This window comes from Mobula birostris, chromosome 8, assembly GCF_030028105.1.
Source record: "Mobula birostris isolate sMobBir1 chromosome 8, sMobBir1.hap1, whole genome shotgun sequence".
NCBI lineage: Eukaryota > Metazoa > Chordata > Chondrichthyes > Myliobatiformes > Myliobatidae > Mobula > Mobula birostris.
Window position 1 is genome coordinate 4517460 of NC_092377.1, and position 27462 is coordinate 4544921.

Below are 27462 nucleotides of genomic sequence, written 5' to 3' on the forward strand. Positions count from 1 at the left end.
GTGACATAGCTGAGGAAAGTCACAGTGGTTGGGTCTCTGGCACTGAATCTGGCTCTGTGACTCAAAAGAGAAGTGGGGAGAAGAGACGAGCTGTGGTGACAGAAGTTTCATTAGGAGAATAGAAAGGAGGTGCTGTGAGCAAGAATGAGATTACTGGATGGCATATTTTCTCCCAGGTGCTAAGGTCCAGGACAACTCAGATTGAGTCCTCGGCATTCTTAGGTAGGAGGGTGAACAGCCAGAGGTTGTTGTCCATGTAGTTACAAATGACATTTGCTGGAACAATGACAAAGTACTGCAGAGTGAGTTCAGGAAGTTAGGGGCTCAGGTAAAGGGCAGGTCCTCCAGAGCTGTGACCTCAGGAACGCTACCCATGCCACGTGCTACTGAGGCCGGAGCTAGGATGATTATAGTATTTAATATGTGGCTAGGGAGTTGGTGCAGGAGGGAGGGCATAAGATTTTTGGATCACCGGGCTCTTCTCCAGGGCAGGTGGGACCTGTACGGAAGAGACAGTTTCCATCTGAACTGGAGGGGAACTAATACTCTCCTGGAAAGGTTCTCTAATGCTGCATGGTGGGGTTTAAACTAGAGTCGCAGGGGGATGGGAACCAGAGTGCCAGAACAGTTAGTGGAGAGGTTGTGGAGGCAGATGTTGGTAAGACATCAGACAAAGTCAGGAATCAAAGACTGAGCATGGTGTGACGAGTGTCCTGAGTTGCGTATATTTTAATGCAAGAAGTATCACAGGAATGGCGGATGAGCTCACGGCATGGATGAACACCAGAAATTATGACATTGTAGCCATTAGTGAGACTTGGTTGCAGGAGGGGCAGGACTGGCAGCTCAATATTCTGGGGTTCCGTGTTTTAGACCTGACAGAGCGGGGGAGACTAAAGGAGGAGGGGTGGTGTTACCAGACAGGGAAAATGTTTCAGCAGTGCATCCTCAGGACAGACTGGAGAACTCAACGAGTGAGACAATATGGGTGAAGCTGAGAAATAAGAAAAATATGACCACGCTATGTTACAGACCACCCAACAGTCCAAGGGATATTGAGAAACAAATTTGGGGAGTTTGCAGGCTGTTTCAAGAAACATAAGGGTTATAGAAAGTGATTTTAACTTTCCACATATTGACTGGGATTCCCATACTGTAAAAAGATCAGGTGAGATAGAGCAACACACATCAAAGTTGCTGGTGAACGCAGCAGGCCAGGCAGCATCTCTAGGAAGAGGTACAGTCAATGTTTCGGGCCGAGACCCTTCGTCAGGACTGAGATAGAGTTCGTCAGCTGTGTTCAGGATAGTTTTCCTCATCAGCATGTAGGGGGAGTGGGAATGGCCGTGGTTTGTGATACACATTGGCATCAATAACAGGCAGAAAAGGGGAAGAGGTCCAATGCAGTGAGTATAGGGAGTTAGGAAAGGGAAGTGATCTCCATATTACTCTCTGTGCCATGGCCTAGTACAGGTAGGAATGGGGTGATAGCACAGATGAATGAATGGCTGCGGAGAAGGCGCAGGGGACAGAGTTTCAAGTTCTCTGATCAATGGAATCTTTTTTTTGGCGAAGGGGTGACCTGGACGAGAGGGACAGGTTGCACCTCAACTGGAGGGGAGCCAATATCCTGGCTGAAAGGTTTGCTGATGCCACTTAGCAGGGTTTAAACTGGTTTTGCAGGGGGCTGGGAACTGCAGCCCCTGGTCAGTATGGGAAGGATCAGATCAGAAGGTAGATGTCAGGAAAAGTATCGAAAGGTAAAATCAAAATAACTGGCACGATGGTTCAGACGGTTTGAAGTGTGTATATGTTAATGCTAGGGGTATTACGGGTAAGGGTGATGAACTTAGAGTATGGAACTATGATGTTGTAGCCATTACTGAGATTTGGCAGAGCAAAGGGCAGGAATGTACCAGGTTTTCAAAGTTTTAGAAAAGATGGAGGAGGAGGTAAAGAAGAGTTCAGAGTTACACGACTAATCAGGGACAATATCACAGCTGCACCCAGGGGAGACAGAATGGAGGGGTCAGAGACAGAGCCCATGTGGGTAGAACTCGGGTGAAGGACGGGTGCAACCACACTGATGGGATTGTTCTGCAGACCCCAAATATCTCAAGGACGTTGAGGAACAGATATGTAATCACATAGGGGAAGGTATAAAGATAAGGGGGTTGTTGTCATGGGGGATTTACACTCATTAACACTGAGATACTTGCAGGCCACGGCCTCAGCTCAGTGCAGAGATGAGTAAACCTTGCAGAGCAGTGAAATAAAGTTCAGTGAAGAGACAAGTAAACCTCATGGATTAGCGATCTGAACTGGCCCGTCCCTCACCTCTGGCTGCTCCAACACACTGACTTTTTCAATATAGTGTCATAGTCCGGTTGTGAAGTCCGTGTTCCGGTTCATGGTCTGGTCCATGGTTCCTTGTTCCGGGGTTTCTGGTTTTCCCCAGTTTCTGTTGTGGGCACATGTTTCTCGTTATGGGGCTGAGACGTAAATACCTCTGCAAACCCGAGATTCCCTGCTAGACTGTTCTGTTCCCCTCCCTGTCTTTCCCTCCCTCGCCTGACTGTCTGCCTGGATACCTCGCCTGACTCCCTGCCTGGATACCTCACCTGAATCTCTGCCTAGATACCTCGCCTGACTCTCTGCCTGGACACCTTGCCTGACTTGCTGCTTGGATACCTCGCCTGAATCTTTGCCTAGATACCTGACCTGACTCTCTGCCTGGACACCTCGCCTGAATCTCTGCCTGCTCACCCAGCCTGGATACCCCGCCTGTACCACTGCAGTGTTACTGCCAGAGCAAGACCGGAGCCTTGTTAGGTCAAAATAAGGAACTGCCTTTTGTTGTGTGGAATTGTCTCTCTGTGTCCACGCCTTCGCTAGATGGGTCCGGCTGTTTGCCGCCACCTAGTGTTGGGATCTGTCTCTGTGACCACGCTTTCACTAGGTGGGTCCGGCCGTTTGCTGCCACCTTGTGTTGGGATCCATCTCTTCATGTTCAGTGTTCTATGTATGAGTCCCGGCCCTATGTCCTGTTACCAAGGAGGGGTCTCAGCTCTGTGTTATGTGTGTGAGTCTCCGCCCTACGTCCTGTTCCCAAGGACGGGACCCGGCTCTGTGTTCCGTGCTCCTGTCTCTTCTAGTCCAAGGCTCCATGCTCCTGAAGGCCTTCGTCCTGTCCGTGCCTAGTCTATTCCTATCTGAGTCCTGACCACGTGCTTTTACCTCTCCTTGTGTCTCACCCTACCCAGGAGTTCCTCATCCAAGCCATGTCCAGTCCTGTAGCCTCATCTTGTCCTCACCATGTTCTGGAGTCCGAGCCCGAGTCAAGTCCCAGGTACTGGGTCCATGCCCAGTCTCTGGCTCGAAGTCCATACCCAAGCCTCGAAGTACCCTAGACCCAAGATCCCAGACCTCAGCCGGCAGCCAAGCTCAAGATCCCAGACCCCAGCCGGCAGCCAAGCTCAAGATCCCAGACCCCAGCTGGCAGCCAAGCACAAGATCCCAAGCCAAGCTCCAAGAACCCAAGCATCGAGGATCCCAAGCCAAGCCTCGAGGGTCCCAAGCCAAGCTCCAGGAACACAAGCCTAGAGGGTCCCAAGCCAAGCTCCAGGAACACAAGCTTCGAGGATCCCAAGCCAAGCTCCAGGAACACAAGCTTCGAGGATCCCAAGACAAGCTCCAAGAACCTAAGCCTCGAGGATCCCAAGCCAAGCTCCAAGAACACAAACCTCTAGACTCCAGCCTGTCTCCAAGCTCAAGCCTCAAGACCCCAGCTTCCGGTCCTGCAGTCATATCATGTCCATGCCTGGTTGGGAGGGCTTGGCCAGGCCCCATCCCCCAGCTAGGGTTGAGACCTCCAAGTTAGCGGCCGCCATGACCTCCCTGGTGAGAAGGGTCGAGGGGCCCCGCCCGAAGCTGAGAGTTTTCTCATGAGCCACTCCCACCCCGGAAGGGGAGGACGAATATGAGGTATGGATTGAGAATATGTCTCAGCTGATAGAGGCGTGGTCAGGTTCGTATGAGGAAAAGAGACAGCGATTGGTGGAAAGTTTGAGGGGAGGGGCAGCAGGTGTTGTCCGAGAGCTGAGTGCGGAAAGGCTCTTGGCTTCCCTGGCGGAGTATCTGGAAGTTTTGGAGGGAGCGTTTGGAATGTCAGGAGATCCCTGGGAACTTTTAGCGGAGTTTCAACACATGGGGCAGGGAAGAGGGGAAAAGCTTTCAGAATACATTTTCCGGCGGGAAAGAATGCTTACTGGGTTGTGGCGCCGAGGGGTAGTGAAGGCGGACGAAGTGGCGTGCATGAGAATGAGTCAGATATTTAGTGGTTCCCTGGAGGAGGACAAGGTGGCTTGGAGTCTCCGGCAGTCATATAAGAGGAGCCCCTCACCATCATTCGGGCAGCTGATTAGAGAGGTGCGGGAGGAGGAGAGTGCTTTGGGCCGGAAAAGGGGCTCGGGCCACCGGGGACGATCCTCAGCGGTTCAGGAGATGGTACCTGGTTTGAGAACAGAGAAATCCAAGGTGTCCGGGGGGGGGTAGGGACCCCCCGCTTGAGGGGATGGACAGGGAGAGTACCTCCTTCGGGGGACGGCCCGCTCCGTGGGTTGGAAGTGGGGGGCGTCCCGGAAGGAGAGGGGCGGCGGGTAGCGTGTGCTATAACTGTGGGATAGAGGGGCATTTCCAGCGGGAATGTGAGTGGCCGGGGTGTGCTACAGCTGTGGGGAAGCAGGTCACTTGCGGAGGGATTGTGAGAGACAAGATGCCCCGCGGTGGGAGAGCCCCCAGGCTACTAAGAAAGGAGAGGTGTCGGGAAACTTAGGAGAGGCTCAGTGAGGGAACGGATTGGAGTCTCAGGAGGAACACGTTCCCAGAAATCGGCCATGGAACCCCCGAAAGCACAAACCCTGATTCCGGATGGACTGGTGGGACCCCGTTCCAGCGTGTCCCTACGGATAGAGGGAATCTTTGCAAGAGCCGTCCTTGACACAGAGTCGCAGGTTGGTCTGTCCGGACCCGGTGGAAACCGGTGGCGCTGCCCTGCTGGTGGGGACTAACTCCCCTCTTGTGCGACGGCTCCTGGGAGCCTGTAAGGAGAAGGCGGGTGAGATCTTTCTGGAGACCCTCCCGGTACACCCAGTGTTTCGAGCGGTGTTCGAAGAAGTGGGTGACCCCCAGGGGCTGGATCCTGAGTGCAAACGATGGACGGGACTTCGAGAGCAGGCTTATCCATGAATTCCTGGGTATGCTTGGGGTTGAGAAATCCAGGACCACCCCCTATCACCCGCAGGATGATCCTCAGCCCGAGAGGTTTAACCGGACCCTGCTGGACATGCTCGGCACTTTGGAGATCGGACAGAAGAGTAAGTGGAGTCAGCACATCGCCCATTTGGTTCACTGTTACAATTGTGCTCGCAATGACGCTACGGGGTACTCGCCCTACTATCTGATGTTCGGGCGGGAAGCGAGGTTGCCCATTGATCTGTGTTTTGGGACTGAAGCGGGTGAAATAGCTTCGAAGCCATGTCTGAAGTACGTGTCCGATATGAGGAGAGAGCTGAAAAGGGCGTACGAGTTGGCTGAGGCGGCAGCCACCAAGCAGAACCAGCGGAATAAGAAGAGGTATGATCAGAAAGTAAAGTTCGTCCAGCTATTGCCGGGAGGCCGAGTCCTTATCCGGAATTTAGGACTACCGGGTAAGCACAAGTTGGCAGACCGTTGGGCAGCCACCCCCTATGTGGTGGAGAGTCAGATGCCGAATCTCCCTGTTTACCGGGTGAGACCCAAGGATGGGAAGGGGCCTGTCAAGGTACTCCATCGGAACCACCTGTTGCCTCTGGGTCGAGAGGTGAAGATAGACCCAGAGCCCGAATGGGAGTTTACGCCTAGTATGAGGACTCTGCGAGGGCGCGGGGCGAAGGAAAAGCCCGCTGCGAAGGAGACGGGGCCGGTCCCCACCCCGGAAAGGGATACGTCATCGGAAGGCGATGATTCGGACGTCTGGTACCTGTTTCCGTTCGCTGATTCCCCGGTGCCGGGAGAAGAGATTCCTGGCCCTTCCATCACTGAGTCAGGGGAACCGAGGGAGGGTGTTGCAGAGCCGCCTGTAATACAGCCGGCATTGGGGGAGGAGAGGGTGGAGGCAGAGCCCGAGCCAGAGGGCTCACAGGTGCCGAGGAGTCCCGGTGAGGGGGAGGGTCCGATAGGTAGGCCCAGGGTGTCACCTGGGGTTTCTGAGCCGGAAGGGTCGGCAGAGGAAGTACAGAGGTCTCGGAGAAGTAGGCACCCCCCGGAGAGGTTGACCTATACAGCGCCGGGAGAGCAGGATGTGATCTCTACTGCCCTGGGAAGTTATGTCACTGCTTTATGCACCTGAGTTGGGTTTTGTGTTTGGCAAGGAGCACTGGTGAACCCTGTTAATGTCATGAGGGCATGACTTTTATTTGGTGGGGGGGAGAGTGTACAAGGTTTCTTCTTTGTATGTTAAATTTAAAATGGCTTCTTTGTTATGTTAAATGCTGAGAAACTCTCTAGCTGGACATTTGCTTGGGTTAATAAGACAGCAGGGTGCTATTAGCTAATGGGCGTACGTGTTATCATTTCTTGGGATGATAATACTGTATCATATGACTGGGAACCAGGGGGTTCTGGCGGGGAGTCGGAGGAGAGACGGGGAGGACAGCGGACGTGCGGGAAGACTCAGGTCGATCACTCCGGGCGGTCCCAAGCCGCGAGTCGACGGGGTCAGGGTGGTCCTGAAGAAATTCCTGAGCTCCAACTTCTGCACAAAGAACTTGAAGTCTGGCGCCTTTTCCATTACCTTTTTCTGTATTGAACTTATATTAATTTCATAGACTTAGTAATATCTATAAAGTGTACTTGGTAAAACGTACTGTGTGTGCTGGCTGATGATTGATGTTTGAAACTGATTTTGGTGGCAGTTGTACAGCAACTGACAGAACCGGGAGACCAGGCGGGCGCCGGACGCGATTTCCCCTAGATATATATGAGCCAATATAGCTGAGCGTTACAGGTGGTTTTCTCATTGCTGAGACCAGTGGCTGTTAGTGAGGGGTTAATGAGATGTGTCTCGAGAAACGCCCAGTAAAAAGGGGCTAATGCTCATCATATAATTGAATTCACCCTGAGATTTGAGAAAGAGAAGCTGAAGTCAGATGTATCAGTATTTCAGTGGGGTAAAGGAAATTAGAGGCTTGAGAGAAGAATTGGCCAAAACTGATTGGAAAAGAAGACTGGTAGAGATGACGACAGAGTTGGAATGGCTGGAATTTCTGGAAACAATTCAGAAGGCACTGGATATACACATTCCAAAGAGAAAGGAGAATTGCAGAGGCAAGATGAAATAACCATGGCTGACAAAGGAAGTCAAAGCCAACATACAAGCTAAACAGAGGGCTTATAATAGCACAAAAATTAGTGGGAAGTTAGAGGATTGAGAAGGTTCTAAACACCAGCAGAAGGCAACTAAAGTCATTAAGAAGGTAAATAATGTTAATAAATACTTTATTGATCCCGAGAGGAAAATTCCTTCTTTACAGTAGCAACATTTAAAAACACACTTAGCAGTGTGCAGTCTTAACTAATAATAAGGTACAGAATAATAATAATGTACACAATAATGTACTAATGTGCAATAATAATGTATGAAATAATAAAAGAACTTCTGTACTATGATGTGTGTTCTCCTGTCTCTCAGAGATGAACTGTTGTATATGCTTATTGCTTTTGGTAGGAAAGATTTTCTGTTACGATCCTCGTGACAGCAGAGCTGAATGAATCTGTTTAAAAGGGTGCTCTGCAGCTTATTCAGCAGGTCATGGAGAGATGTTCCACATTGCCCATAATGGATAACAGATGGAGTGTCAAACTAGGCTAACCAATAATATTAAAGAGAATATCAAAAATACCTTCAGACACACAAGGTGTAAAAGAGAGTTGAGAGTCGATATCAGACCACTGGAAAATGATACTGGAAGTGTAGTAATGAGGGACAAGGAAATGGCGGATGAACTCATTCAGTATTTTGCATCAGCCTTCACTGTGGAAGACTCTGGATGTATGGTGGAAGTTCCAGGTGTCAGAGCTCATGAAGGGTGTGTGAAGTTGTCATTGAAAGTGGGCATGCAGGTACAGCAGGCGGTGAAAAAGGCGAATGGTATGCTGGCATTTATAGCGAGAGGATTCGAGTACAGGAGCAGGGAGGTACTACTGCAGTTGTACAAGGCCTTGGTGAGACCACACCTGGAGTATTGTGTGCAGTTTTGGTCCCCTAATCTGAAGAAAGACATCCTTGCCATAGAGGGAGTACAAACAAGGTTCACCAGATTGATTCCTGGGATGGCAGGACTTTCATATGAAGAAAGACTGGATGAACTGGGCTTGTACTCGTTGGAATTTAGAAGATTGAGGGGGGATCTGATTGAAACGTATAAGATCCTAAAGGGATTGGACAAGCTAGATGCAGGAAGATTGTTCCCGATGTTGGGGAAGTCCAGAACGAGGGGCCACAGTTTGAGGATAGAGGGGAAGCCTTTTAGGACTGAGATTAGGAAAAACTTCTTCACACAGAGAGTGGTGAATCTGTGGAATTCTCTACCACAGGAAGCAGTTGAGGCCAGTTCATCGGCTATATTTAAGAGGGAGTTAGATATGGCCCTTGTGGCTACAGGGGTCAGGGGGTATGGAGGGAAGGCTGGGGCGGGGTTCTGAGTTGGATGATTAGCCATGATCATAATAAATGGCGGTGCAGGCTCGAAGGGCCGAATGGCCTACTCCTGCACCTATTTTCTATGTTTCTATGTTTCTATAACTAGAGAAACTGAAAGGTCACCTGGACCCTCATGGTGTACACACAGAGTTCTGAAAGAGGTGGCTGAAGAGATTGTGGAAGCATTCATAATGATCTTCATGATTCACTTGGTTCTGGATGACTGGAAGATTCCAAATGTCACTCCTCCCTTCAAGGAGGAAGAGAGGCAGAACAATGGAAATTACAGGCCAATCGGCCTGATCTCAGTAGATGGGAAGATGTTGGAGCTGATTGTTAAGGATGTGGTTTCGGGGTACCGGGAGGCTCAAGAGAGAATCTTAGCTGACTAATCTTTTGGAATTCTTTGAGGCAATAGCAAGCAGGATACACTAGAGAGCATCAGTCAATGTTGTGTACCTAGATTTTCAGAAGGCCTTTGACAAGTTGCCACACGTCTGGCTGCTTAACAAGCTACGAGCCCATGGTATTACAGGAAAGATTCTAGCATGGATGAAGCAGTGGTTGATTGGCAGGAAGCAAAGAGTGGGAATACAGGGAGTTTTTTTTGTTGGCTGCTGGTCACTAGTTGTGTCTCACAGCAAACTGTGTTGAGACCGACTCTTTTTCCATTATATGTCAACGATTTGAATGATGGAATCAATGGCTTTGTTGCAAAGCTCGCAGATGATACAAAGATGGTTAGAAGGATAGGTAGTTTCAAGGAAGTAGAGCAGCTACGGAAGAACTTAGACAGATTTGGAGAATGGGCAAAGATGGAATATAGTGTCGGGAAGTGTATGGTCATGCACTTTGGTCAAAGAAATGAAAGGGTTGACTATTTTCTCAATTGAGAGAAAATACAAAAAACTGAGGCACAAAGGGACTTGGGAGTCCTTGTGCAGGATTCATTAAAGGTTAATTTGCAGATTGAGTCTGTGGTGAGGAAGGCAAATGCAATGTTAGCACTCATTTAAGAGACTGAAATATAAAAGCAAGGATGTAATATTGAGATTTTATAAAGCACAAGTGAGTCCTCATTTGGAGTATTGTGAGCAGTTTTGGGCCTCTTATCTTCGAAAGGGTGCGCTGAAACTGGAGAGGGTTCAAAGGAGGTTCACAAGAATGATTCCAGGATTAAACACCCTGTCATAAAGAGAGTGTTTGATAGCGCTGGCCCTGTATTCACTGGAATTTCACAGGATGAGGAGTGATCTATCGAATGGTGAAAAGCCTTGATTGAGTGGATGTGGAAAGGACGTTTCCTGTGGTGGGTGTCTAAGACCAGAGCACATAGCCTCAAAATAGAGGGGTATCATTTTAGAATGGAGGTAAGGGGGGACTTCTTTAGCCTGAGAGTGGTGAATCTGTGGAATTTGTTGCCAAAGGCAGCGGTGGAACCCGTCTATGTATATTGAAGTCAAAGGTGGATAGATTCCTGATTGGTCAGAGGATAAAGGGAGAAGGCAGGAAATTGGGGCTGAGAGGAAAATTGAATCAGCCATGATGAAATGGCGGAGCAGACTCAATGAGCCAAATAGCCGAATTCTTACGGTCTTATGGCCTTTCCTAAGTCACTGACACCGATATGTACCAAGACGTCTGCTGTTCTCCCTCCCACTTTAGAATGTCATAGACATAATCTGAGTCGTACTTGACCCTGGTACCTGGGGTAACATACCATGTGTGTCTCTCTGTTGCATCGACAGACTCTCTCATCTACTCCTCTAACTATGGAATCTCCTTTCACCACTGCATTCCTCCTCAGACCCATCCGCTTCTGAGCCGCAGCACCAGACGCAGGGCCAGACACTGCGGCTCACCCCGGTATGTCATCCCTGCCAACAGTATCCAAAACAGTTAAGTTTTATCAAACACTCCCAGGGCAGGGAAAGGATGCACTGGCACTTTTAGCTTGAATGCTATTGCTGGCAAACTATAGTTTTTTTTCTCTCTCATTTAAGTTTTTTTATTGTTATGGTTTTCAATGTACTGCTGCCACATAACAAGTTTCACAACAGATGCCTGTGATATTAAACCTAATACTGTACTGATTCTCCTTGTCAATATTGTCTAGTTGAGGCTTTCTGTGGGTCAGTGAGCCTCAGGGTCCCACCATCGTCAGGGCAGGAATGCATTCCATCCGCCCACCCCGTGTGAGTGGGATAATGGGCCATCGGCATCCTCCTGTGGCCATTGTGCTACATGACAAACACTTCCCTTCCACCACAGCCACGTGCAAAGTGCTGCCGGAGCTCAACGGGTCAGGCAGCCTCGGAGGAGAGAAATGGACAGTCGACGTTTCAGGTCGAGACCTGTCCTCACAGAGCAGATTCCCTTTGATATTTGGGTAATATGGTGTGATAATGGAGAGTTAAATATTGATGAAGACTCTGAAAGGGAGAAATGAGGGAGGGAGGAAGTTCCAATGAGCAAGATCTAAAGTTGCTTTGAAGTGCAGTTACTGTTGTTGGTAAAACACAAACATCTAACACCCAGCAAGATCCAGCAAGGAGGATATAGAACCGTGCAACATTTGGGACTATGATATTCTGGTTGTATCTCACTGTGTCATGGCTGAATTTTGCAGTCTGAAGCGTACACAGGTTGTACGTGGGGGGCTCCGTAAGTTAAGTTAACGTAAAGTTAAGTCAATCAGTCTGGAAGTGGGGCAGATCAGGATTTCAGCCCCAGACACCTGGGACCGTTTGCACAGGTGTAAAATGGGCTGATTGTGAACATGTCAAAGAGAGGAAATCTGCAGTTGCTGGAATTTCAAGCAACACACAGAGAAAACGCTGGTGAACGCAGCAGGCCAGGCAGCATCTATAGGAAGAGGTACAGTCAACGTTTCGGGCCGAGACCCTTCGTCAGGACTAACTGAAAGAAGAACTAGTAAGAGATTTGAGAGGGGGAGGGGGAGATCCAAAATGATAGGAGAAGACAGGAGGGGGAGGGATGGAGCCAAGAGCTAGACAGGTGATAGGCAAAAGGGATACGAGGCTGGAGAAGGGAGAGGATCATGGGACGGGAGGCCTAGGGAGAGAGGAAGGGGGAGGGGAGCCCAGAAGATGAGCAAGGAGTTATAGTGAGAGGGACAGAGGGAGAAAAGAGAGAAAAATAATAATAATAAATAAATAAATAAATAATGGATGGGGTACGAAGGGGATGTGGGGCATTAGCGGAAGTTAGAGAAGTTAATTTTCATGCCATCAGGTTGGAGGCTACCCAGACGGAATATAAGGTGTTGTTTCTCCAACCTGAGTGTGGCTTCATCTTGACAGTAGGGGAGGCCGTGGATAGACATATCAGAATGGGAATGGGATGTGTAATTAAAATGTGTGGCCACTGGGAGACCCTGCTTTCTCTGGCAGACAGTGCGTAGGCATTCAGCAAAACGGTCTCCCAGTCTGCGTCGGGTCTCGCCAATACATAGAAGGTTGCATCGGGAGCACCGGACGCAGTATATCACCCCGGCCGACTCACTGATGAAGTGTTGCCTCACCTGGAAGGACTGTCTGGGACCCTGAATGGTGGTGAGGGAGGAAGTGTAAGGGCATGTGTAGCACTTGTTCCGCTTACAATGATAAGTGTCAGGCGGGAGATCAGTGGGAAGGAGAGGAGACATGATAGAGGTATGTGTCATAACGGGGGGTGCTAGGAGCAGACCCAAATGCAAGACACAGACACTGAAGTACTAGGAACAGGACTTGACTAGAGAGCTGGGACAAGAACACAGACTTGGGCTAGGACATTGGCTAGGCAAGTGGGATCAGGACAAGGAACTGGGAACTTGGAGCCTGGGTTTGGACTCTGAGCTGGAGACTGGACAAGGACCCAGAACCTGGGTCTTGACTCAGGCTCGGACCCCGGAACTAGGCAAAGACATGATGTGGTCTTGGGAGACAGGACAAGGCGAGGCTACAGGACAGAATGAGAGACTCCTGTGCAAGACGAAGGAACTCCAGTACAGGATGAGGCACATGGACAGGATGGGAACACGAAGCCTTGACTTGGTACTCAGGAACAGCCGAGCCTTGGACTTGGGATGACAGGAATGCAGAACACAGAGCCTTGGACTTGAGAGACAGGAACACAGGGACATGGAACACAGAGCCGGGACCCCCTCCTTGGGAACAGGACTTAGGGACGGGACTTGTACACGGAACACAGAGCTAGGACCCCTCCTTGGGAAGAGTATTTGGGGCCGGGGCTCTAAACAGAATGCTGAACATGACGAGATGGTTCCCAGCACTAGCTAGCGGCAAACGGCTGGACCTACCTAGCAAAGGCGTGGACACAGAGACAGTTCCAACTCAACGATAGACAGTTCCTTATCTTGACACAGCAAAGCTCCGGTCTCGCTCCGGTGGTAGAACTTGACAAGGTTGCAAGCAAGGTTCCAGATGCAGGTTGCAGGTGAGGCTTCAGAAGGAAGGGGAAGGGAAGGGAACAGTCCAGCCTCAGGGTAACGGCAAAGACGGCCTGGCTTACCCCACAGAGGCAAGGACGGGATACTAATGAGATGAACCAGCAACCATACTTGAACCCAGGGCCACTTATATTCCCAGCCCCAAGACAAGCATCAGGTGCCTATGATTAAGCCCAACTGAAACAAGGGACAGCCGGAAGGCCCAGAGTCCAGAGTCCATGGACTGGACTGTGAACCGGAACGCGGACCTCACGGACCGGACCATGACAGTATGATACAAGATATTAAGAGGAATTGATAGAGTGGATAGCCAGCGCCTCTTCCCCAGGGCACCACTGCTCAATACAAAAGGACATGGCTTTTAGGTAAGGGGTGGAAAGTTCAAGGGGGCTATTAGAGGAAGGTTTTTTACTCAGAGAGTGGTTGGTGCATGGAATGCACTGCCTGAGTCAGTGGTGGAGGCAGATACACTAGCGAAGTTTGAGAGACTACTAGACAGGCATATGGAGGAATTTAAGGTGGGGGGTTATATGGGAGGCAGGGTTTGAGGGTCGGCACAACTTTGTGGTCATGCTGTAACTATACAGGGGACTGGTGAGGCTGCACCTGGAGCACTGCGTTCAGTTCTGTTCTCCTTGAGGAAGGATATACTGGCTTTGGAGGTGGTATAGAGGAGGTTCACCAGGTTGATTCCAGAAATCAGGAGGTTAAACTATGAGGAGAAATTGAGTCACCTAGGACTGAACTCACTAGAATTCAGAAGAATGAGAGGAGATCTTATAGAAACATGTAAAATAATGAAAGGGGTAGATAAGATAGAAGCAGCAAAGTTGTTTCCACTGGTAGCTGAGACTAGAACTAGGGGACATAGCCTCAAGATTTGGGGGAGTAGATTTAGGATGGAGATGAGGAGGAACTGCTTTTCCCAGAGAATCTGTAGAATTCTCTGCCTAATGAAGCAGTGGAGGCTACCTCAGTAAATATATTTAAGAGAAGGTTATGTAGATTTTTGCATAGTAGGGGAATTAAGGGTTATGGGGAAGAGGCAGGTAGGTGGAGATGAGTCCGTGGTCAGATCAGCCATGATCTTATTGAATGACAGAGCAGGCTCGATGGGCCATATGGCTGACTCCTGCTCCCATTTCTTATGTTCTTATGCTTACCATCTTCTGGGAGGCAACAAACCATCTGGGTGTCTCTATCACATCCATAGAATCTCACTTCTATTCCTCTGACTGTGAAATCTCCGATCACCAATGCAGTCCCCACATCACTTCACATCACCTCTCCTCTGAGCCATGGCACCAGACTTGGTGCTAGAGATCCGGTCACTGCTGCTCCCCATGCTGGTCATCCTCCCCAATGGTATCCAAAGAGGAATACTAACTATTGTCCAATGATAATAACTTATTACTAAATTCAGCCGCTGGATTTCGCTGGTTGTGGAAAGTGAAGGTTGACTGGAGCTGAGACACTTCAGCCACCATCTGATCAAGTGGCAGAATGGATTGAAGGGGCCGAGTGGTCTGTTCCCCACATCCACTTTGTCTTCCTTTGCACAGGCTGTTCCCGTTTCCAGGCATGGGCTCGGCATCGGGACACCAGCGTTGTGCTACTGATAGAGTCTCCCTCCCCCTCCCACGAGTGCTTCAGTCCTCAGTGCCCTGTATCCATCAGCAACCCAACATGGTGGTCAGAGCTGTCCACGTTGACCAGCTCGATATCTCCGGCCATAGGTCTGCGCTCAGAGCCAGCAGAGGTGACTCAGGCCTGAGACACAATTCCCCGTTGGTCAGAGATTCTGGTAAACCCCTTGGTCCAGTGAAGGGGACTCAGACCTGAGACCCGAGGTCTCCGCCCTGAGACCCGAGGTCTCCATGGGTCAGGAATGTGGGGAAGTCACTCAGGACAGAAAAACGGAGTCGGCCCGGAGGCCCAAGCTCTCTATCGGTGAGAGTCTTGGGGATAAGGCTCGGGCAGCAGAGGTGACTCAGTCCTCAGACCCAGATCTCCATGGTTCAGAGACTCAGGTAATGTCTCAGGTCAAGAGGGTTCACTCAGCCCAGAGAAATTGATCTGTGACTGTGTTAGGGATAAATCAGGGCTGGTCTACACGGGTAAACTGGAACATGAATTTCTGACTCGAGCTCAAACACTTGATGAATAAGGGCAAGCAGTTCATTTGCCAATCTAAAAGACAAATGGTATGTGGCCTATTAAAAAACTATCGAAAAGTCCCTTAAACTCCAGCAAACTTCCTACTTCCACAAACACCCCTGCTAATCTCTTTCCATATACCTACTGTATATAAAAATACTTGCCCTTCACATCGCACATAAACTTGCCCCTCTCACCATAAAAACCTGTCTTTTGCTGTTTGACATTTTCACCCTGGGGAAACGATTCTCATTGTCTTCCCCATCTACACCTCTCAGAAATTTAAATCCTCTCTCAGGTCTCCATCAATCTGCAGAGAAAAGATGAGTTTCATTTGTCACAGATACATCAAAACATGCAGTGAGATGTGTCTGTTGTGTCAAATCAAGTCAGTGAGGATCGTGCTGAGCAGTTGCAATTGTCACCAAGTTTCTGACACCAACATAACACTCCCACGGCTCACTCACCACAACCCGTACATCCCTATGGGATTTGGGAGCAAACCAGAGCACTCGGGGAAACTCACACGGTCACGGGTAGAACGTACAAACTCACACGGTCCCGGGTAGAACGTACAAACTCACACGGACGCGGGTAGAACGTACAAACTCACACGGACGCGGGTGGAATGTACAAACTCACACGGTCACGGGTGGAACGTACAAACTCACACGGACGCGGGTAGAACGTACAAAATCACACGGACAGGAATGGAACGTACAAACTCACACGGACACGGGTAGAACGTACAAACTCACACGGACACGGGTGGAACGTAAAAACTCACATGGTCCCGGGTAGAACGTACCAACTCACACGGTCAGGGGTGGAACGTACAAACTCACACGACACGGGTAGAACGTACAATCTCACATGGACACGGTAGAACGTACAAACTCACATGACACGGGTAGAACGTACAAACTCACACGGACACGGGTGGAATGTACAAACTCACACGGACACGGGTGGAACGTACAAACTCACACGGACACGGGTGGAACGTACAAACTCACACGGACGCAGGTAGAACGTACAAAATCACACGGACAGGAATGGAACGTACAAACTCACACGGACACGGGTAGAACGTACAAACTCACACGGACACGGGTGGAACGTACAAACTCACACGGACACGGGTGGAACGTAAAAACTCACACGGTCCCGGGTAGAACGTACCAACTCACACGGACACGGGTGGAACGTACAAACTCACATGACATGGGTAGAATGTACACACTCACACGGACACGGGTGGAACGTACAAACTCACACGGACACAGGTAGAACATACAAACTCACACGGACACGGGTAGAACGTACACACTCACACGGACACGAGTAGAACATGCAAACTCACACGGCCACGGGTAGAACGTACAAACTCACACAGACACGGGTAGAACGTATAAACTCACACGGACACGGGTGGAACGTACAAACTCACACAGACAGGGGTAGAACGTACAAACTCACACGACACAGGTAGAACGTACAAACTCACATGGACACGGGTGGAACGTACAAACTCACACGACACGGGTGGAATGTACAAACTCACACGGAGACGGGTGGAACGGACACACTCACACATACAGGGGTAGAACGTACAAACTCACACAGACAGGGGTAGAACGTACAGACCCACACGATACGGGTAGAATGTACAAACTCACACAGACAGGGTTAGAACGTACAAACTCACATGGACAGGGGTAGAACGTACAAACTCACACGACACGGGTAGAATGTACAAACTCACATGGACATGGTAGAATGTACAAACTCACACGGACACGGGTAGAATGTACAAACTCACACGACACGGGTGGAATGTACAAACTCACACGGACACGGGTGGAACGGACACACTCACACATACAGGGGTAGAACGTACAAACTCACACAGACAGGGGTAGAACGTACAGACCCACACGATACGGGTAGAATGTACAAACTCACACAGACAGGGTTAGAACGTACAAACTCACATGGACAGGGGTAGAACGTACAAACTCACACGACACGGGTAGAATGTACAAACTCACATGGACATGGTAGAATGTACAAACTCACACGGACACGGGTGGAACGGACACACTCACACATACAGGGGTAGAACGTACAAACTCACACAGACAGGGGTAGAACGTACAGACCCACACGATACGGGTAGAATGTACAAACTCACACAGACAGGGTTAGAACGTACAAACTCACATGGACAGGGGTAGAACATACAAACTCCTTACAGAGATCAGATAGATAGATATACTTTATTAATCCCGAGGGAAATTAGGTTTCGTTACAGCCGCACCAACCAAGAATAGAGCGTAAATATAGCAATACAAAAACCACAAACAATCAAACAACAAAATGCAAATTATGCCAGATGGAAAATAAGTCCAGGACCAGTCTATTGGCTCAGGGTGTCTGACCCTCCACGGAAGGAGCTGCAAAGTTCAATGGCCACAGGCAGGAACAGACTCAGCAGGATCGAATCCGGATCTTACAGTGACACTGTGAAGCATTACACTAACTGATACACTGACCCATATACTCCGACGCTCTAGGGGGGATAGCACAAGTTTATCCAATCTTTTGTCAGGGTGATGTTGTCACATAAAGGCCAGTGGGAGTGTGGACCACCCCCCGACAGTGGTGGGGTCGTTGCTTTGTAAGCCACCGTATGATTCTCCATTCATGTGGTTGATCAGACACAAGACTGGTGTGAGGACGACAACCTGTAATACTTGCACACCTCCTGACCATGAGACTGTGCTTTATTAACCATCTGGTACCAGGCTGTGGTGGTCTTTCCAAGGTGGGCTATTCATTGCTGTTGGTTGAACTCACCCCTCCCACCCCAGACCACCCATCTCTGGATCTCCACTCTGACTGCCCATTCCACTCCTAACCCATCTCCACAATGCTCCCATTCATAACCTGTGCAGGACCAGTGATGTCACAGGGAAGCTGGCCGCTGATTGGCTCACACATCACCCACCGAAGAACAGAGGAAATTATATAGTATCCACTAGTTTTGGCTTTCTGATGTAAGATTAGAATTTAAAGATAATGAAATACAAAGTATTTTGAGGCTTGAATGATTGCATTTATTTTTCTCTTATTGTATTGACTGCTCACGCCATTTAACTGCTGTAAAGTAGAAATTGGAAACTTTAACAAGTTGCAGCTTAAACTGTGAGGCAAGGAGTGGAAGATAAAGAGGGAGCTGTTGGAGGCAGCAAATTCATAAAAAGTGATCTGAAACAAAAAGCAGAAGCTGTCGTGACCTCGAGTCATTGGTGCAGTATTCTGAGAGTTCTGAGTTTTTGGCTGTTGTTTTTTTCGTATTGTCTGCATTTTATTAACTATAATTATCTCTATTGTTGCACTTCAGGTTTTTTTATGTGGCCAAGTGGTTAAGGCATTGGACTAGCGACCTGAAGGTCATAAGTTTGAGCCCCAGCCGAGGGAACGTGTGTCCTTGAGCAAGGCACTTAATCACACATTGCCCTGCGGCGACACTGGTGCCAAGCTGTATGGGTCCTAATGCCCTTCCCTTGGACAACATTAGTGTCGTGGAGAGGGGAGACTTGCAGCATGGGCAACTGCTGGTCTTCCATACAACCTTGCCCAGGCCTGCGCCCTGGAGAGTGAAGATTTTCCAGGCACAGATCCAGGTCTCGCAAGACTAACGGATGCCTTTATTCTCTGCTTAACAATGAAGTTGCAATTGTGATTGAATATTTCCAATTAATTCTCTGAGACTTTGAAGGTGTCCAATTAAGTATCCTTGGAGTTTTGTTTCTTATTAGACAAACCATTCAATCCTGGAATAATTTTTATAATCCAGGCAGCATCCCACTGAAACTCATCTTCACCCTCTCCAAAGCCTCCACATCCTTCCGGTAATGGGCCAACCAGAATTCAATACAATACCCCAAATATGACCTAACCAGAATTTTGTAAAGCTGGAACATGAATTTCTCACTCTTGAACTCAAATCCTTCTCGGGTTTTTTATGTATTATTGTTGGGTCTTCTCTCATTTACGTTTAAGTTACGATTGTCCTTCAATACTTCCAATTAATTCTGAAACTTTGCAGATGTTTAATTAAGCATCCTTGGACTTTTGTCTCTTATTAGAATGGTTACTTGTAAACTTGTTATTAGTCTGGCCATAGATATTTTTTCATGCCCCGGAGTGTACTTAAAGGGCCAGTGCCAAACTCTCATTGTCCTGATCCTTGCCTAATGAAGTTTGGCTGAGTTATTGTGAGTTATCCAAGACTTTGTAAGTTCTACTGTTTGTTTTGTCTCTTTTGTTAATAAAATTCCTAGATTTCTTTAACCCTTCCGAGACTCTTTATGATCCTGCACTTTTGTCCGAATGTGCAACCTGACAGGAAGCAATGCAAGGTTTCAGCTGAGATCCATTGCCTGAAGTTCCATGCCAGGTGGGAATGTTGGGGGGTGATGTTTGTCTCTCTGAAAGACCGGGATTTGGAACACACATGCCTCTCTCAAACCAGGACACGGCTGTAGAGGAGGGACTGTATTCTACACCGAGGTTCTGGTACAAGGATACAGGAATGCATTAGGCCCCGGGATCCCAGGGTGAGGGAGACAGGCATTCCAGGAGTCATCAGAGTGTCTGAGTCCCATGTGTCACTGTGGTGAGCACCTGATCGAATGTGTTCTGTGAACTTTATCTGCCAGTGTGATGTTTCAGAAAGAATGCACCAACTTTCAGAAATGTAATTCTGGTGAGTATTGTTTTAAAGGTGATCACAGGCTCAGTGTGAATTTATGTTAGTTAGGAGAACAATTCTATCAAAAGTGATGCTAACAGTATGGAAACTGATGAGGTGGAGTTATTGTTGAAAAATGTAACTGGAGCAGAACGTTAATTAAATCAACAACCGAGATGTATATTCCCTGAAAGTGGGGTCACAGGTAGACAGGGTGGTGAAGAAAGCTTTTGACCCACCGACCCACTGCAATCTGCACAAAGTAGAGAAGGAATATTGATGACAGCACTGAGAGCCGTGAGTCTGTTCACGAGGAGCACACGCCACGTATTTGTGTAGAAGGAATGACCCACTTCAGAAACTACCCATCCACATCTGCACGAAGCACCTCCTACCACAGCTGTGGCAGAGTCTGCACATCATTCCCCTCAGAACACTAAGCTGGAGTGAAGACAAGTTATCCTCGAGCTTGGGCCATTCCTGAGAAAAGGCAAGTTCCATCTCAGCTTGTTCCAACTTGTAACAACTAGTTTCAGTTCCACTCCCGACTCTGATTCTGAGCTGACGTGCTGTTTGAACACATTCCCTTCCCTTCGGGTAACGTGCAGGACCCAGTGTCAGTCCAGGTTGTGCATTAGACTGTGGGAGATCAGGGGTAGGCCACTCGGCCCCTCAGACTACCCCACTCCTCAGTATGACCAGGATGGTCTACCCTAGGCCTTATCTCCCCTTCTGTCCACAGCTCCCAATTCTCAGATCTTTCAACAATCTGTCTGCTTTTCCTTTAACTATCCAGTAATTCAACATCGGGAAGAACAGCTTTGTTTGTACATGCGGCTGTTAAATCCCACATTTGTTCACAGGGACTGAGAATACAATATATCTTGTTCAGAGTTCACAGTAAACTTATTATCAAAGTACAGATATGCCACCATATCCAACCCAGAGATTCATTTTCTTGTGGGCATACTTGATTATGGGGAGCAAGGACATGGCAGACCAATTGAATAATTACTTTGGTTCTGTCTTCACTAAGGAGGACATAAATAATCTTCTAGAAATAGTAGGGGACAGAGGGTCCAGTGAGATGGAGGAACTGAGCGAAATACATGTTAGTAGGGAAGTGGTGTTAGGTAAATTGAAGGGATTGAAGGCAGATAAATCCCCAGGGCCAGATGGTCTGCATCCCAGGGTGCTTAAGGAAGTAGCCCAAGAAATAGTGGATGCATTAGTGATAATTTTTCAAAACTCGTTAGATTCTGGACTAGTTCCTGAGGATTGGAGGGTGGCTAATGTAACTCCACTTTTTAAAAAAGGAGGGAGAGAGAAACCGTGGAATTATAGACCCGTTAGCCTAACGTCGGTGGTGGGGAAACTGCTGGAGTCAGTTATCAAGGATGTGATAACAGCACATTTGGAAAGCAGTGAAATGATCGGACAAAGTCAGCATGGATTTGTGAAAGGAAAATCATGTCTGACGAATCTGAGAGAATTTTTTGAGGATATAACTAGTAGACTGGATAGGGGAGAACCAGTGGATGTGGTATATTTGGATTTTCAGAAGGCTTTTGACAAGGTCCCACACAGGAGATTAGTGTGCAAACTTAAAGCACACGGTATTGCGGGTAAGGTATTGGTGTGGGTGGAGAGTTGGTTAGCAGACAGGAAGCAAAAAGTGGGAATAAACGGGACCTTTTCAGAATGGCAGGCGGTGACTAGTGGGGTACCGCAAGGCTCAGTGCTGGGACCCCAGTTGTTTACAATATATATTAATGACCTGGATGAGGGAATTAAATGCAGCATCTCCAAGCTTGCGGATGACACGAAGCTGGGTGGCAGTGTTAGCTGTGAGGAGGATGCTAAGAGGATGCAGGGTGACTTGGATAGGTTGGGTGAGTGGGCAAATTCATGGCAGATGCAATTTAATGTGGATAAGTGTGAAGTTATCCACTTTGGTGGCAAAAATAGGAGAACAGATTATTATCTGAATGGTGGCCGATTAGGAAAAGGGGAGGTGCAACGAGACCTGGGTGTCATTATACACCAGCCATTGAAAGTGGGCATGCAGGTACAGCAGGTGGTGAAAAAGGCGAATGGTATGCTGGCATTTATAGCAAGAGGATTCGAGTACAGGAGCAGGGAGGTACTACTGCAGTTGTACAAGGCCTTGGTGAGACCACACCTGGAGTATTGTGTGCAGTTTTGGTCCCCTAATCTGAGGAAAGACATCCTTGCCATAGAGGGAGTACAGAGAAGGTTCACCAGATTGATTCCTGGGATGGCAGGACTTTCATATGAAGAAAGAATGGATGAACTGGGCTTGTACTCGTTGGAATTTAGAAGATTGAGGGGGGATCTGATTGAAACGTATAAGATCCTAAAGGGATTGGACAGGCTGGATGCAGGAAGATTGTTCCTGATGTTGGGGAAGTCCAGAACGAGGGGCCACAGTTTGAGGATAGAGGGGAAGCCTTTTAGGGCCGAGATTAGGAAAAACTTCTTCACACAGAGAGTGGTGAATCTGTGGAATTCTCTGCCACAGGAAACAGTTGAGACCAGTTCATTGGCTATATTTAAGAGGGAGTTAGATATGGCCCTTGTGGCTACGGGGGTCAGGGGGTATGGAGGGAAGGCTGGGGCGGTGTTCTGAGTTGGATGATCAGCCATGATCATAATAAATGGCAGTGCAGGCTCGAAGGGCTGAATGGCCTACTCCTGCACCTATTTTCTATGTTTCTATGTTTCTATATATTTAAGAGGGAGTTAGATATGGCCCTTGTGGCTACGGGGGTCAGGGGATATGGAGGGAAGGCTGGGGTGGTGTTCTGAGTTGGATGATCAGCCATGACCATAATAAATGGCGGTGCAGGCTCGAAGGGCTGAATGGCCTACTCCTGCACGTATTTTCTATGTATGTTTCTATGTATACTCATAAATCCAGAATAGAATGATAACCAGAATAGAATCAATGAAATTCTGCACCGACCAGTGTACAAAAGACAACAAACTGTGTAAATACGAAAAAAAGCACTAATAATAACTGGCTCCTGAACCAGTGCGGATAACTTCACTCACCTCAACTCTGAACTGATTCCACAATTGACAGACTCACTTTCAATGACCCTACCACCCATGTTCTCAGTATTCTTTATTTTCATTCATTCTACTGTGAATGTCTGCAAAAAAATGAATCTCAAGGTAGCTTATGCTGGTATATATGTACTCTGATAATAAATTTATGTTGAACTTTAAACTTTTGAACTTTGAACTCACATTTCTGTCGCCACATCTAAGTTGCTTATAAAAATCACAAAGATCAGGGGTCCCAGAACAGATCTCAATGGAGCATCACTAGTCACCGACCCTTGTAGATGGAGCATATTCTGCCTGGAGATCAGTGACCAGTGGAGTTTCTCAGGACTCTCTTTTGGGACCTTTGCTCTTTGTGACTTTTATACATGCCTTGGATGAGGAAGTATGAAGGTGAGTCAATATTTTTGCAGAGAACATGAAGGGTGGTGGAGTTGTCGATAGTGTAGAGGATTGACAAGTCTTACAATGGGACATTGACAGTGCAAAGGCACCTTAAAACCGGTCACTTGGGCAATGGGGCTCATCAGCTGTGGTTGGCAGCTCATCTTGGAGAAGGGAAATTCTGATCTCGAGCCTCCTCTGCCTGCAGCTATACCCACCCATGGGGGAGGCTTTGGGAATAAACCCTGATGAAAAATGCAAAGTTGGAGTCCCTAAGGCAGACCTACATTGAGTTTAATGATGACAGGTAACTCCTGCATTGCCAGTGGTGCCAGACTGTATTTGCTTTTGCTTTGCTTTGGGTTCATCAGTTCAGTGCAGAGGGGAAGCCTGCAGCAGGGGCAGCAGCTTGCTCTCCATATTGTACTGCTCTGACTTGCATACTGGCTTGTGTATCATTGGCACAACACCAACAGTCTAGACAGTTAGGACTCAACACAGGATCCCAACCAACAGAGGCCTCATGCCAATCCCAGTGGGCAGAACCGTCAAGTAGTGATCAGCTCAGTGATTTACAGTGCCGGTTGTGAGATTGGGGAACAATTTCCACCACTGTCTGTAAGGAGTTTGTACATTCGCCCCGTGACCGCGTGGCTTTCCCCCCACATGCTGAGGTTCGGGTTAGTGTGTTGTGAACATGATGAAACTCACTGACGTTTCTCTCCCAACTCTTTGTGACATTTGCTGGGAGCATTCCATAGGGTCTGGCATGATGCACTCTGGGCCATGATGAAGAGGTACCACATGGGCCAGAAGCTGATTCCAACCATCTTGTAGCTTCACACAAAAGCTCGCAGTGCGGTACTTGTTCAAGGCACAGTCGGAGAGTGGTCCCACACATCAGCTGGAGTGTGACAGGGCACAGTCGGAGAGTGGTCCCACACATCAGCTGGAGTGCGACAGGGCTGCCTCCTTTCACCCACACTGTTCAATATTTTCACAGAGATCAGCACAGAAGAAACCAAGCTGATGAGAAAAGCCAGTCACAATAAAAATCACAGTCAGTGGACAAGGACCAAAGACTGTCAAAGGGTTCAGTATCTTGGTGCCATCATCAACCAAGAAAGGTCAAAGCCTGAAGTCCTTGCCAGGACAGCCCAAACAAAGCGACACTGGCCAAACCAAAACCAGTCTGGAGAGACAACAACATCACTCTCAGATCCAAGTTGAAACTCCTGCATGTACTTGTGCTCCGTCTTTTTGTATGAATGCGAATCATGGACTGTGACAGCAGAACTGGAAAAGAAGATCCAGGCAGCAGAAATGAGATGCTTTAGAAAGCTCCTCGGCATCTCCTATACAGACCAGGTCTCAAACGACCAAGTACAAAGAACCACCACCCAGCACGTGAGACACTACAAAGATCCGCAGTAAAGAGGAACTGAGATGCTGTGGCCACAAAACAAGATCAAGTGGGCCCACAAAGATCACTCTTCAGCAAAGAGTGCAGGGGTAAAGAGAAAGGGGCAGACAGAGGAAGGAATATACAAACATTACAGAGTGGACTGGAGAAAGCTTTGCTACAACCCAGGCACTCGGCCACCATGGTGATGGAGGCAACTGGTACAGTGCTCATCTGAATAGCGCCCCATCACCCAGGCGGGTTGCAGGATCTCTAACCGTATTGTAGATGAGGGGTCCTGAAGCATTGTTGAGGATCCCAACCACCCATCCCACAACCTCTTTAATCCATGACCGTCAGGAGGGAGGGACAGAAGTGTCAGAACCAGGACTATCAGGTGGGTAACATCTTCTTCCCTCGGGCTGCGAGACTAATGAATACCCTGTCACCACTGAGGTCTCGTCACCAGGACAGTGAGCTGTTTATTGTTTACTTGTGCTATGCTCTACATACATATTGAATTATATTTTTTAACTTATTTATGGTAATATTTTAGTTGATGTGCTGCATGTGTTATGCTGTATGTTTTGTGAATATGCACCATAATCAGGCCGAATGTTGTTCCATTTGGTTGTATATATGTACAGTCAGATGACAATAAACTTCAACTTGACCAAGCAGGTGGTCAGGGCAGGTACAATTGCAATATTCCAGATGCTTGAAAGGGAAAGACACCAAGGGATAGAGGCCCAATGCATGGAAATGTGATTGGCGTACATTGGCAACGTGGTCAGGATGTACAAGATGGGCCGAATGGCCGGTTCTGTAACACTGTGCTTTACTGCGAGTCCATTACTCACACAGAAAGTCATCACTATGTTCCTTACTGTATATCTGCAAAGTTCTCTTGCCTTTCTTTCAATTTCCCAATTTTACCACAAAGCAACACGTAGAGTCATCACGTTCTCATTTGCTTTCCTCTTGCTTGACCACTTCTCTACATTTATTGCCTCACCAACTCCCTTCTGCTCCCCCAGAGCACAATGTCTGTAAGCGTTTTCCAACCACTCTCTTACTTCCTCACGGTAAGTTCTTGTAATCTACAGCCTACAGTTCCCCTCAAATCAAAATCCAGAAACGGCCCAAAATGTCAACTGTACTTTTTTTCCATAGATGCTGCCAGGCCTGCTGAGTTCTTCCAGGAATTTGTGTGTGTTGCCCGGATTTCCAGCATCTGTAGGTTTTCTCTTGTTTGCAGTGAAAGCTGATAAAATCCACAGCACACTCACCTTGTCAGGTGGAGAATGTGGTTATCTGGTCTCACACAGTCCCAGTAGATTCCTCTCACTCCCACAGTCTCCTGGAGGATCTCCCTCCACAGTAATTACCCTCATCGCTGTCCTCAGGTGTTTGTAAGACACATTCAGCCTTATTCTGCACCACTTCCAGCTGCAGTAACATTGTGGTATCCAGAGTGTTAGTCCAGTGATCATGGAACATGGGAATTATGATCCCCCGAAAAATCTTGCTGCTACATCCAGCCATTGTCTGTGAGGAGTTTATACATTCTCCCTGTGACCATGTAAGGCTTCCTCCGGGGGCTCTGCTTTCCTCCCACATTCCAAAGACTGAAAGGCCAGTGAGTTGTGGACATGCTGTGTTGGTGCTGGAAACGTGGTGACACTTGTGATCAGCCTCAGCACATCCCCACACCGTGTGAATTGTTGACACAAACGATGTATTTCACTGTACTTCTCAATGTTTTAATGAACACGTAACAAATAAAGCTAATCTGTCTTTTGGAATTACGTTCAAGGATTTTCATGAACCAGGGGTTTAAATGTAAAAGCTGGTATAAGTGTGGGTAACCATGCAAACACTGGATTGATTTAAAAACATACTGATGTCCTTACAATCATAGAGGTATAGAAAAGTACAGGATAGTAACCAGCCCTTTTGGCCCAGATAGTCCATGCTGAACCATTTATGCTGCCTCGTCCCATCGACCTGACCGGAACCACAGCCCTCCATACCCCTACCATCCATGTACCTATCCAAACTTCTCATAAATGTTTAAATCAAACTCCCATACACCACTTGTACTGGAAGCTCATTCTACACTCTCACAAGCCTCTGTGAAGATATTTTCCCTCATGCTCCCCCTAAATTTTTCAATTTTCACCCTTAGCCCATGACCTCTCACTGTAGTCCCACCCAACCTCAGTGGAAAAAGCCTGCTTGCGTTTACCCTGTCCATATCCCTCATAATTTTGTATATCTTTATCAAATCTCCCCTCAGTCTTCTACATTCTAAAGAGTACTGTCCTAACCTATTCATTTTTTCCTTATAACTCAGATCTTTCAGTCCAGGCAATATCTCTGTAAATTGTCTTTGTAGACATTCAACCTTATTAACATCTTTGCTGCAGGTAGGTAACCAAAACTGCACACAGTGCTCC

The 27462-nt window shown here is 48.0% G+C and overlaps 1 protein-coding gene across 1 annotated transcript in view; it reads left to right on the forward strand.

Moving 5' to 3' along the window:
• Window positions 1–5902: 5902 nt before the first annotated feature.
• LOC140201978 (uncharacterized) overlaps window positions 5903–27462 on the forward strand; it is a 127470-nt gene continuing 105910 nt past the window's right edge. Inside the window, exons 1-2 of the mRNA XM_072266845.1 lie at window positions 5903–6015; window positions 15034–15241. Coding sequence (XP_072122946.1) covers window positions 5903–6015; window positions 15034–15241 — 321 coding nt within the window. The remainder of the gene's footprint in view (window positions 6016–15033; window positions 15242–27462) is intronic.